A 13,717-nucleotide genomic window follows, 5' to 3' on the forward strand; every position below is an offset into this window, starting at 1 on the left:
GTTGAAATTTGGAATTTGCAAGTATTTCAATGAGTGCCATGTTAAGGGTTAACACTCTAAATAGGACATTAAATAAAGAGATTTATGGCATTCAAGCTGTTGCTATCTCCAGCTTGATGGTTTCACCACCTCAGCTCTAAATATAACCCAGGCAGGAGAATAACACTGTCATGCATTGGCCTTCCCTTGGATGCAAAGGTTGACCTCGTCCAGAAGCCAACCCTTCAGACAGTAATGAAATCTGATAAGAGTTATTGGTAACGCTTTATAATAAGGTCCTTAATAACCATTAATTAACAAGTAATAAGGCATTGTTCTCGCTTTAGATCCGGTAGTTGCAAAAAGCATAGCTAACTTATAGTTAACTTATAATAGATGAGCAATAAAGTATATTTTAATATCAATAAGCAAACAAAATAAGATTAATAAAGGCATGGCAAAGACATAATGGGTGGGTCATGGGTGTTTGTAATGCCATTATTAACACTTATATAAGCTTATAAACACACAATAATGTTAATAAGCATCTTGTAAGGACTTACAAGGGCCTTATTACTTGTTAATTAATGGTTATTACAAGGACCTTAATATAAAGCGTTACCAAACTTTTTGCACTTTGTAGTTACAGAGGCAAAGGAGGCCAATGCTGCACAATGCAGGTGAAAATACTGTAAAAATGCTTAATGTTTTTGTTTTATAACTTACTCCACTTCAGCCCCAATATCGGCAAATCATCCTTTTCATCTATCTATTTGGGTCAACCTAACTATTAAATAATTTAAAGACCTATATATTGACAACACCTTAGTTATCTAGAAAAGTTGCCCAAACAACACTTCTTCAGTTTTGTAAGTAATAGATTTCCTGGGTTTCCTAATCTACCTATTGAGTTGGTGGTGCCGGTATGCAGTCAACAATACAACCAGCCTGTTCTTGTTTTTAAAAACTCGCCCTGACATGAAAACATTGAGAAAACTCTCCTTCACTTTGTTCTTCTTTCTCCATGAATTGAAACAACACAACAACCAAACGAGGTCACTTCTGTGTCGCTTGTCTCACATTGTGTTTGACGTCATGTTGATTGCTTCCCAGGAAAAACAAATAAACAAAAGTACTCAATATCCACAAATCCCTTTCTCATTAAATAAAAAGCTTAAGCTGCTATCAAACACTCTGATGTTAGAAATGTGATCACTGTGTTTTCTGTGGATTGTCGAGGTTTCCAATGGCTCCACTGACAACAGAGGGCTTTATTGTGAGTGAACACACACACACAGACCCGCCATTGACTTCCCTCTTGTCTTGCAGATTAGATTAAATGCTGCCAGAGATGAACACAAGCACTGAACTGTAGAGACCTCCCGTCTTTATCTGTCTCACTGTGTCACTGAGGTTATCACGTACCTACCTGATAATTATAGTGGGCTGAGGAGCTGTCGCTGTGAAGCCATAGTGGGGGAAAGTAGTGTTTACTTTTCGTTCTTCTTTATTTTAGGGCTAAATGTATTTAATTTTGTATTCCACTACATTCATCTGACAGCTATGGTTATTTGGGTAACACTTTCTATGAAGACTACATCTATAGTGCATTATGAGCGCATTCATAGTGAATTATAATGCTCATTATAATCAATCATAATGCATTATGACTGCACTCATAAACACATATAATGCTTCATGATGCACTATATCAACAGTTATAAATATAGCTTATAATGACTTATAAATCCAAGTGTCTTATGAGTGCTCTTGACTGGTTATAAACTACAGGCTGACTGATGAGGCTTATAATACATTACAACTACTCATACCCCTCTATACACACACCTCAACAATCAATTGTTATAAGGACTCATAGGATGCCATAAGTATAAATAAATGATCAATGTATGCTTTAAGTAAAGTGAGGTTCATATAGACACATCTATAATGCAGTATAGCTAATCATGATGTTTCATTGTTGGCGTTAAGTAAAGTGTGACACATTTTCATGCATTTAAAAGAAGCTATGCTGCATCATAAGTCATTTCGTCAGATACCAAATATAGAGAATTACACTAAGATCTCTAAGATTTTATAGAATAAAAACATGATGCATAATTAATAATAGAAGGCAAGCTAAGCTTTCTTTCAAATAGGAATAAAACAAGCTTGGGGTCAGTTTTGATCCCCAAAACCAAAAGAGTATCCCTCCATAAATTAAACACCCTGCTGATGTTGACCCTAGTTTCACCTGATGTTGGTCACAATCAATATTTGTCCTGCTGGACTTCACTCGATAAAACCTTATTTGTGTGTGCTTACATAGACTTTGTGTTGGACTCCACTGTGTTGTTGTGGATCCTGGTCGTTTGTTGACATTAGCAGACGTTGTTTCTAAGCTAACATTAGCTTGTTGCACACTGTTGGTGCTGCAGGGGAGCTGAAGAATGGCATGACACTTGAGACCATGCATAAATCCATAAATACATCCTTTTTCTCAGCAAAACTGTCCAGAGTCTGTCACCCTTTGGCAAAACAAAGCAATTAGAATAGAATAGAATAGAATAGAATAGAATAGAATAGAATAGAATAGAACTTTATTGTCATTGTACAAGACAAACAAAATTTTGTTTGGAGCAGTCCTCCTCCAGTTGCACAGTTCAAAATATTGATATTTATATGAATATGAGAAACATATTTAAAACAAAACACAACATTATCAACGGTATCAGCAATATATGTATAAATAAAATATATATCTAAGTAAAATGTTTTAAAAAGTCCAAGTCCTTAAGTGCAATAGTGCAATCATGTGTGTATGAATTAATGAATGAATACATCAAAAATGTTACACATATTACCATAAGGTACATTTTGCTGATCAGAATCATAAACAGTTTTATTGCCAAGGTTTGCACACACAAGGAATTTGTCTTGGTGTGCAAATCTACTTGGCAATAAAACTCATGAATCTTTTACCTAGTATAATTTTGCATGCAGTATTTTTAAGGAATCTTTTAAAGAGGCTTTACAATGGGGTTTTTTACAAATAAAAACTAGTGCTTCTATCACTACTGCAGATGGCTCATAGAGATAATCTTTGCAAAAAAAAAAAAGTACACACAAAGAAAAATAATATGCATGCAAAGCATCATAAACCCCTTCCTGACCATATGCGTGTGTACATTGTGTGCATGACAGAAGGGCGTATCGACCTATATTATCAACACATAAAGTGTGTGTGAAGCAGACGAGGCAGGGCTGAGGGACGGTTTGCGCTCAGAGACACTCTGTGTCAGGCTGTAAACGGCTCCAGCTGGACTCCACACCCACTCAGACTTACATAACCTCATACGTCCCTCCCCTATATGTTCTGCACAGAGCCTGCACATACTGATCATGGTATAGTGTTGTGATTTCCAAGGTTTGCGAGTGCAATGCTGTGGGTAGAAGGGTTTTCTTCTGTGGAAAAAAAACTAAATAGGCCTTATTGTGCTCTGAGTGAATTCAGTATTTTCTCCTCCCATCATGTCAGAGGAGTAACTTTCTCCAGCAAGGATGCCCTCTGTGACCCAAACGACCCACACAGTAATTATTTTCCTGAAACGACGGAACAGCGAGCTATCGCTTCAGCTTAGGTCTTATCATAAAGTGGAGGAATAGGCAGGAAAGGGGGTGGTGCCTCTGTGTTGTGGGGGTTCATTGGGAAATCCTCCGCCTAAAAGAGAACATGGTGTTCCCGACTTCACATCTGCCTCTCCATGCTGAAAGACAAAAGAGCTGAGCCTGAAAGACCTGAAAGGCAGGCCAGATCATTAATACATAGGATTTAAAGTAAAAATCTTAATCTTAAATTTAATGCAGAGGCTTTGCTCATATGTCAAAATAATAATATAGGAATTGTAACAGAAAATATTTATGCTGCAGAGAATGTTGGTCTGCAGTTCAAGTGATAGAGTGATTGTTTAGATTTAAAAGTTTGAATATCAGTGAAATAATTCTGCAATAAAAAAAGCTCAGCATTCAAAGTTAAGTATTATATGCAACATGCAGAGATGTGGACTCAAGTTACACAACTTGGAGTCACAAATTTGACGACTTTACTTGATGACTCAACTTGAGAAAATATAAAAAAAACACAACTTAACGCTACTTTGACTTAAACAGCAATGACACGTGACATTACTGGGACTTGATCTTTATGATTTTAATATTTTCCTCCCCTAAGCTAAAAGGTTGTTAATTAAAAAGCATGCCACAAATGAATTCATTTTCTTTTATTTCCTGAATTAACTAGCAAGTTGCAGGAAAGAACTAACGCTGCAATGTATTATCATTAAACATGAGTCTTAAGTAGAGCCCTACAGATATTATTGACTGTTATCGGTGTATATGCAGACAAAATAGTATTTTTCATTATATAACACCATGCATAGCTGCAGGAGAAACTCATGCAATCCTCTAAGAAATTACTTCATGAAGAAGTCTGTTTTCTCACGCATGTTTTCTGCTCTTGTGCCGTTTGTGAGACGTTGAGTACAGAAATGTTAATGACATCAGTGAGCATGCTGGGTCTCATTACTTCTGCAGCGCAACAAGGCAGCATATTGTAAGTCTTGCCGTGCACAATGTTGTGGGCTTCAACGTCTTTCACATGAGACAATTTTGCACCATGGCAACGCCTAGCAACGCTGGCTCCACTGCCGTGGGCAGCAGACATCACATTACATAACAACAAACCTGTTTTAATCTCCAGCAACAGTTATCCTGAAGCCAAGTTAAACACTGAATGGAGAGACGCTCCAAGTTTACTTGGTTGAATGTAATTAGATACATTTACTCAAGTATTGTAGACAGAGCAATTCTGAGGTATTTGTACTTTGCTCTTGTGCCACTTCTTATCTCTTAGAAGAAAATATTGTTATATGATGGAAATTAAATCAAACCTTTTTCTTGAGAGTAAATGTGTGATAAAATATGATCAAGGCCTCAAGGTCTCACAGGGTGCTTTCACAACCAAAATCCTTTTGGTTCGTCTGAATCAGAGTGAAATTGGTACTTTTGGTTTGTTTTGTATTTAGTCTGGTTTGCTGTCACAGTGCATAAATGTAAGTGGACCCAAAAAAAAAGTGGAGGGTTGTGTACAAAAAGGCAGAGAGCACAGATATCCTTTCTCCTCCAGTGTCAAGCCAACAGGTCCAAGTCAGTCCTCTCCCAGTCATGTTGCACCTGTCGCTCTGTGAACATCTCACAAAATGCCCACGCAGGTAGCCCACAATCCACTGCGTTTTAATTCATTTCCTGCAATTGGGTCGGATTAACACTGCAAAAAAAGAAAAGTTGGGTGAACTCAAAATTTCAAGGCAAGAAACTTAGATAAAATTTTAAGTTGGACAATTAAACTAAATATTTTAAGTTTTGTTTTTGAGTTTGCTCAACTCTGAATTCAGATTTATGTCTACTAACTTATAATTTGACATTGTAATAACTTTTAATCCTTACTTCTGCAATGTGCTGAACAGGCACGATTGTAACGCCGTTATGAAATGTTAGCTAATGTTGTGACCACAATTTTGAGTTAGCATTGATACGCTAATGGCTACTCTTGTAGCTGTAACAAGCAGCGCCGCTAGCATCAGTTAGCCGCTAGCATCAGTTAGCCGCTAGCTTTCGCTAATGACCGAATTTCACAACAAAGAAATAAGAGTTATCAGAACTATTGTCCCTTGTTTTGAACCCCAACTTAAAGATATAAGTAACAACAACTCACCAACTTGTTTTTGAGCAGACAACTGGCTTCCTTTGTTGTGCTAACTTACATTATTTCCCTAAATGTCTATAATTTATATTTCATAGTTTTACCAACTTAAATCACTGTTTTAGGCCAAAAAAGTACAAGTTGGCTTTTTTGCAGTGAAGTTCACAGTAAAAAGAAACACACTAGGGTTGTTTGGAAAAGACCCCCTCTCACAAGTGTACGACGAAGCTTTCACAAGTGACCAAACGAACCGTAACAAGGATTCAACCGCACCAGAGTGAGACTGAAATGGACTTAACTTAGGTTTGTGAAAGCACCCACACAGCAGCTTTTTCTGTAGCTCTCAACCGTATCTAATGGCCAGACCAAAGCAAGTTCCATTAAATCAAAGATTAGGTCAAAACCTGGAAAAAAGCTTGTGAGTGAAAACTGAATTTACATGATTTTTTTTAGGTTGTTAGGTGCTGTTGTACTGAACTGCATCTTATTAAGTAATGTTTCTAATATTGTATTAGATTATATGAACCGTACAGTTATACCTTATAAAGTGGCCCCTTCAGTGTTTAATTGCCTGATTAATTATGTCTTAAACTATGAAATTAGCATGAAAAGTAGTTAAAATGAGCTCCACTGCAACTGACTAAAATTATGAAATAGTGCTTACATGTTAATGCACAAGTAATATTGATAAATTTATCTAATAGAAAACTAAATCTGTTTCCTAAAGGGTGTTCAGACCAAGTCCCAACTCATCCAGACTTAAGTCATGGTTGTACTATAAAGAGCACAAAGCTCTGCTCAGGGTGGGAGCTTACACTTTGTAAGCAGGTAAATGTTAAAGTGGTAAGCCAAACCCTGTTCTTTGACCTTAACCTTAGTCATGTGGTTTTTTCCCTGTTTTCCCTGTACACGTAGGTTTATTTTGAAAAGCCACTATGACTAGCGGAAACAGACACTGTCCTTGAAACGCTCAAAACCGACACAAAAGGGTGCAGAGTTTCTGTTACTGTGTGACACAGTACCCCACAATCACATAACCCAAACTATCCCTTTAACAGCATTTTGCAGCTAATATCTTTGTACTATTGCAGTTAAATGTTGAATGCAGGACTACTGCTTGTAATGGAGTTTTGGTGTCTTGTCATGTTTCTTAATACTTCTTCCACACTGCAAAAAAAGAAAAGTTGGCTGAACTCAAAATTTAAAGGCAACAAACTTCGATACAATTTTAAGTTGGACAACTAAACTAAATATTTTAAGTATTGTTTTTGAGTTTGCTCAACTCTGAATTCTGATTTTTGTCAACTCAACTGTAAGTTGTACTAACTTATAATTTTACATTGTAATAACTTTTAATCCTTACTTCTGCTAACTTCTGTAATGTGCTGAATTGGCACGATTGTAACGCTGCTATGAAATGTCAGCTAATGTTGCGACCAAAATTTTGAGTTAGCATTGATACGCTAATGGCTACTCTTGTAGCTGTAACGAGCAGTGCCGCTAGCGTCAGTTAGCCGCTAGCATCAGTTAGTCGCTAGCATCACTTAGCCGCTAGCATCAGTTAGCCGCTAGCATCAGTTAGACGCTAGCTTTCGCTAATGAATTTCACCGCTTTCCCGCATTTCACAACAAAGAAATAAGAGTTAGCAGAACTATTGTCCCTTGTTGTGAACCACAACTTAAAGATATAAGTAACAACAACTCACAAACTTGTTTTTGAGCAGACAACTGGCTTCCTTTGTTGTGCTAACTTACATTATTGCCCTAAATGTTAGTAATTTATATTTCCAAGTTTTACCAACTTAAATCACTGTTTTAGGCCAAAAAATACAAGTCGGTTTTTTTGCAGTGCATCACTGCCAGGCTTTTATTCAAAAAGCCTGCCGGAGGCCTCAAGGCCTCTTTAAATTAACCAAATTTGTATACAGTTTCAAGCTCAAAGTCACATATTTGTCTCTTTTGTTTGGTTCCAAAGTTAACTTAAAGGTTTACAGAAACGTGACTGGATATTAAAGCAAACAACACAGTGAAAGCAGTGAGATATTTACTCAGGGAGCAGTGCTGTTACCATAGAAAAGTGCAGAATAAGCCCGATAAGAGCGAGCATGGCTTACAGTAGGTGTGGCTGCCAGGTGTATATTGGTGCTGTACGTGCACTGCTGAAAAGATATAAACCTTTATTTAGAACTGACCCTTAACCATCACCTGTATCGGGTTGACTTGACCTAAAGTGTTCTGTCTGGTTGTCTGGTGCTTTATTCCCGTCAGGTGGGACTTTACAGCTGTTGAGTAACAGTCAGTTCTGCTGAGGTGAAGTTTATCAGCGCCAGAGAAAGGACAGCAGTTGCTGCCATTGTCTGCCAAGTCTGATCACGCAGCTTCCCGCTGGCAGGCGAGGCCGGGCAAAGACCTGCCAACCCCAAAGAGTTTCAAGACGCCTTTCAACACCAAATGTCTCCCATGTCCCAAGGTCTGTCTGTCACATTGAACCCAGAAGCACTTGTGACACGCAGCACTGATAAAAATATCAGACAGCGACGTTTAAATTAGGGTTCTGATTTGGAGGCCATAAAGCATAAGATACAAATAAAACATTTTTGGAATATGGACTTTGAAACAGCTTTCTACTCAGCACGTCCTTCTCTCAACTCTGGAGCGGTTTCAAACCGGCAAAGTTCTGAGTGGTTGCAACGATTTGCTCTCAGGTTTCTCAAGACTTTAACGTGACTTGGCAGACTCGTACGTGTCCACAGTCAGAGCCGTGTTACAGAATATCAATGTCATGGTTCAAGACCTTTGAGATTTGCTTGGCTGGAGTGGAGAGTGCAGTAGAAAAAATAACCTTAAAAAGATATTAGATAAAGGATCACTTATTTACTGCAAATAATTCACTGCAACCTGAGTGATCGGGGAGCGTGTGCAGGCAACAAAACTACTTGGTTATATTTAGAAAAAGATTGTGGTTTTTGTGGATTGTGGTTTTCAATTAACTATGTTTGTAACGTAACTTATGTTAAGTGTATAAGTTACACAGGACTGAACCTGGACTTCTTAGTTGATCTACGCAATTTTACGGACTAATCGGTTAGTTGATTTAATTGACAGATCTGTGAAAAATGAGTCATGCAAAAGCATCACTTTAAATCTTGTGTTTACTGGAGTTTTGAAAGTGTTTAAAGCAGCGATCATCACAGGCAATTTTTGGTTTTCTAAATGGAACATTGATCATATAACTCAGCTATTCTCAACCTTGGGGTCGGGACCCCAATTGGGGTCGCGAGATGATTTCTGGGGGTCGCCAAATCATTTTGGAAGGCAGCTCTGTCTCCACTGTGATAAAGTGTTCATGTGTTAATGTGTTTTAGTCTTTTTGGTAATTTTGTGTCTATTTTTGGTAATTTTGTGTCTTTTTTTTGGTTGTTTTGTGTCTTTTTTGTCATTTTGTTTCTTTTTTGGGCCATTTTGTGTCTTTTTGATAATAATGTGTCGTTTTTGTCATGAAGTATAATGATTACTTACTGTTAATCATTATACTTAGTATAATGTATAATAGTAGTAATGTATAATAGTATAATGATTACTTACTGTTAATCATTATACTTCATGATAAAATGTAGTGCTAGAGAGTGGGGACTGGATCAGTTATTCAGTTAAGGTAGTTTTTACTAACGTGTTACACCGTATATATCTATATTTCAGTCAAAGTGCAGGACTCTTTGCTTAATAATAAAATGTATTATACAAATTATTTTCATGTATTTTTGTATAATGTACTGGGAGCATAAAGGGCACTGATTTAGTGGGATGACCTTGATGTATATTTGATTTTTGTATTTTACATTTTTCAGTTCACTCAGTTTAAACCAGTGGCGGTTCTACACAGGGGCCTCCAGGGGCCACTGCCCCTGGAGGCCCCTGCTGTGGCCCCTGTGTCCAATTAATAATAAAATGATCAATTTATAACGATGAACAACGGAACAATTCTTACCTATTTTCTGTTTACACAATATCTCATTGTGCACGAAATGAACCCAGAATGTGTACATTGTATAATAGTTTATTGTGCAATAAAAGCTTTCAAAATAAAACAAAGTTATTGTGCACAAAAATAAGAAATGTCAGTCGTACAAAAATAATTGTTCTTGTTGCTAAGTCTCATTGTTTCAATCAATGTATTTGTATCTTTTCAAATATATCTAAATGAGATTTTTAAATAAGCTCAAATAAAGGTTTTGAATGCTTAAATATGATATTTGCCATTTTTTAATGTGCCCCTCTGATTAAACACTGGCCCCTCCTTGGCCCCCACAGTGAAACTGGTTTAGAACCGCCACTGGTTTAAAACATTGTAAGAATAGAAACCCGTTTCCATTCACTTCCACTGTCTGGCCAGCTGTCACCAGTTCAGTTGACCCAGTTTATCTAAGTGGGCTGAGGCACACTGACCAGCACAGCCATTTTGATTTGCAGCCATTTGTAAGGCCCATTGTAAGTGGAAAAAAAGAGGAGGGCTGAAGCCTCACACCACAGGGCTCATGCAGCACTTTTTATGCAAACTCTGAAAACCCTGGCGCTCTCGCTGCTGCCGCCGCTGGTCCGAGGAGCTCCAGTTTGTTGACCATGTCTGCCCTCCGCTTGCTTCCTGGATGCCCTTCATCACACCACAATCTCCTAATCACCGCTGTGCCTTTGAGATGAAGGGGGAAAAAAAACCTTTGCGACCGGATTGGCTGCTCTTGGTGGAGCTGTTGCTAAGGGGAGGGTTTCACTTAGTGATGGATAGATGTGGCAGCCGGTGGGGGCAACCAGTTTGAGCAACATATATATCAATTTAATGATTCATTTATACTCCACTGCCATCATGTTACATGTGACAAAGCTGCAGACGCATGTGATAGATATCCTCTAAATCTAAAAACTCCTGCAGAGGTTTTAGAGATTAAGTTCTCTGTGCCACCAGAGTGCCATTTATAATTTTTTTCCAACCAAGTTGTTTGTCTCACCCACATAAAATCTTATCACTTGTGATGGGTCGATGCACTTTACAGCTTTTATAACCCGCTCTCAGCTGTTGTTCCTACTGTTTCATATGATAAGGGGACTGTAAATATCAAATTAGGTAATGGAAAATATTTACTGAGGATACTACCTGACATTTTGTAGTATGAGACAATATAAAGCACATTTGTATTTTTTTTTTCTTAAAATGAAGCGATTATGTAAGGAAGTGTTCAAAGTCCACTGTTAGCTAAATTGGTTTTAGGAAATATGTTCAAATTTTTTTAAGAAAAAAGATTAATTGGAAACAATGTTTTGGTATGAGACCTTCAATTTTCTTTTTTTTTTTTTTTTTAAATTTACCCCATGAAAGTCAAATATCCTTTGTTGCAAGTGTAACAGACAATGTGCAGGAGTTCTTTGTCCTGTAGCCTGTCTACAGTCTTATCTATATGCACCTGTTGACCCACAAGTGTGCAAAGTTTTACTTTCCTAAAATTATGAAAAACTTTTTGAATCAGCAGCATTTGTTAATAATGAAAAGGTTATTGGTGCTTAATTGCATTTAGATTGTAGGTAAAACCACACAAATTTGCTTTACTGATCTCTGGAGGGCAAAAAAGCTGCAGGATGTTCCTGCTAAAGACTTGCCTTTCAGCAAAACTACCTATTTGCATAAAACAGCAATGATGTGGAATTTGTTCAAGTTAACAAACAGGGCTCAGGAGCCTTGATCTCTTTAGCAGCACCTATTTCTCCTTCAGGTAAATCCTTAGCAAAGTACTTTTAAAACCTTGGCCAGCATTATTACATAAAGCGGCTAAACTTGCCCTACATAAAAGGAACTGAGAGTCAAGTTGTGGTGCTCTTCATGTTACAACATGTCAACATGCATCATAACACATTCCTGTGCAACCCGAGAGAAAACAAATGTTTGTTTTCTAACTGAGCTATGAAGAGAAAAGAAAAAAAAAAAAGGCGGCAACACCTCCAACATCCTTCCTGTCAGCAGAGGCAAACAAAAGCAAGCCAACGTCAAGTTTCCAATTATTTATTTCAGTTTTACTGCTTTAATATAAAATGTTTGAAATATCCAAGGACAAACAATTTAAATCATGAACACCTTTTTGAGCAATTTAAGCAGTCAGACAATGGGGAGTAACTGAACAGGGCATGAGTATACAAAAAGTCAAGGCACGCCATGTTACAGTAAGTGGAAAGATTTAAAACTTAAGAGCCCTTTCAGCTCAGCGCTAAAATTATTATCATCTTTTTTTAAAAAGGAGGGACAGAATAACCAGCATTCAATTTCTCCTACGCTCAGAAACCTTTTATTCACAATCTGGTGACACTTGAAATGAAAAGACAAATGGGGAAAAGAAAAAAATAAACAAAATAAAAAGGGGAAGGGGAAGTTTCTGCATAAACCAGAGCTGCGCTTCATCTGGACTTTAGGAACAGACTCAGTAAACCTCCACCACACACACTGTCACACCTCTGCACTGAGACAGGCAGGGGACACATGCCGGCGTCACTGGTTTCAGGTATGTTTTGGTACGGGGAAGTTGGAGTGTCGCTACTCAGGAGTGAGAGAAGTTACCAAGTGGTCGCCCTGGTCAGTTCACTGTCCATTGAGATCTATTAGGAAGAGATGGGCTCCCTTCTCAACACATCCCATTGTGCAAGTCAAGCAGTCCGGGGAGGGAAAAGGAAAGAAAAACGTAGTGACTTTTATCTCATGAAGTTTCCACCTCCGATTTCTCTCTTGTACCTGTTGGTGAGGTGGTCGGCTTGCAACGTGAGCTTGGACAGAACTCCAAACAGTCCTCTGAGGTGATAGTGAAACTGGTTCTCCAGGTCCGAGTTCTCGTCTGGCAGCAGGTCCCCGGTGAGCGGCTTCTGCTCCTCCTGCTTCACGGCCATCTCCAGGAAGCTGGCGCCGCTGCTCATCTCCTTCTTCAGCAGGCCCCACTCCATGTCGTTCTTTATGGACTTGAGGAGCAGGTAGTGCTCGTACATGTCCCGCTGCTTGTTGGGACACTGGGGTTCGTGATTGTTGTTGTTGGGCTCCATCTCCTTGGCCGCCTGCTCCTCCAGCGGCAGGTCTCGCAGCAGGCTGGGCACCATGATGGTCTCGTCCATGTTGTTGGCAGCTGCTATGAAGCGGTGCATGACGTTGATGAGGGAGTGCTTGTTGCTGGCGGAGTCGCTGATGTGCATCATTTTGAAGGCTTTAGGTTGGCTTGGTTACAGTTTAGATCTGGCAGGTGGTGGTATTAAGGCAGAGCTGCGTGGTGTTTTTTTTTTTTTAAGGAGGTGGCTGATCTGCAAGAAGAAGAAGAAGAAGAAACATGAGGATGCAGAAGAAGAAAAAACCGGTGCAGAGATTGAGCAGATGCAGCAAAAACAAAACCAAATGCAGGCCTGATGCACTTTGAAACACCGGTTTGCACATTCAGCATGGATACAAAGGCAGCCAATTCATATCATGATGCGCACACACACACCACACACACACACACACGGAGAGCAGCGAGGCAGGAAATATGACGAAACAGAGGCAGCTTGTTTCTCATCTCATCCGCACAGCACAACCTGCACTAAAGTAACAAAAACACAATACATTCCGACTAATACACGAATAATCACCTTCCTTTTGTCGCATTATAACACCGACACACATCAATATGACCTTGACTTCCTGATTTAAATCAGATTTTTTCGCTTCAGAAACCTTAAAGAAATTAAAGCATACGGACTGACCTGGACCACGAGGTAATCTGAGAAAGTCTTTGTTGATGTGCTGGTTTGATTAATCAAGTCTTCTCAGGCTCTGCACACCACCCACCGGGAAGGAAAGTAAAAATTTCCCCAACAGACACAGCTGAAGTCCGGGTTTTATAGCAGACAAGCCGGGTTGGGGTGGAAGACCAGTATTAACTCCGCCCTCTTTGTGTTTGTCTAGCGAGCTGATTGGCC

The 13,717-nt window shown here is 38.8% G+C and overlaps 1 protein-coding gene across 1 annotated transcript; it reads right to left on the reverse strand.

Moving 5' to 3' along the window:
• Positions 1 to 11,773: 11,773 nt before the first annotated feature.
• Positions 11,774 to 13,057, reverse strand: mid1ip1l (MID1 interacting protein 1, like). The gene has a single exon (XM_059346837.1). It carries the CDS (start codon positions 12,959 to 12,961, stop codon positions 12,470 to 12,472), a length of 492 nt encoding a protein of 163 aa, XP_059202820.1. The 5' UTR covers positions 12,962 to 13,057; the 3' UTR covers positions 11,774 to 12,469.
• Positions 13,058 to 13,717: the final 660 nt, after the last annotated feature.

This window comes from Centropristis striata, chromosome 12 (assembly GCF_030273125.1).
Source record: "Centropristis striata isolate RG_2023a ecotype Rhode Island chromosome 12, C.striata_1.0, whole genome shotgun sequence".
Taxonomy (NCBI): Eukaryota; Metazoa; Chordata; class Actinopteri; order Perciformes; family Serranidae; genus Centropristis; species Centropristis striata.

What these genes read in the sequence shown, in the direction of transcription:
- mid1ip1l (XM_059346837.1), bottom strand. Translation starts at nt 12,961, where the DNA reads ATGATGCACATCAGCGACTCCGCCAGCAACAAGCACTCCCTCATCAAC.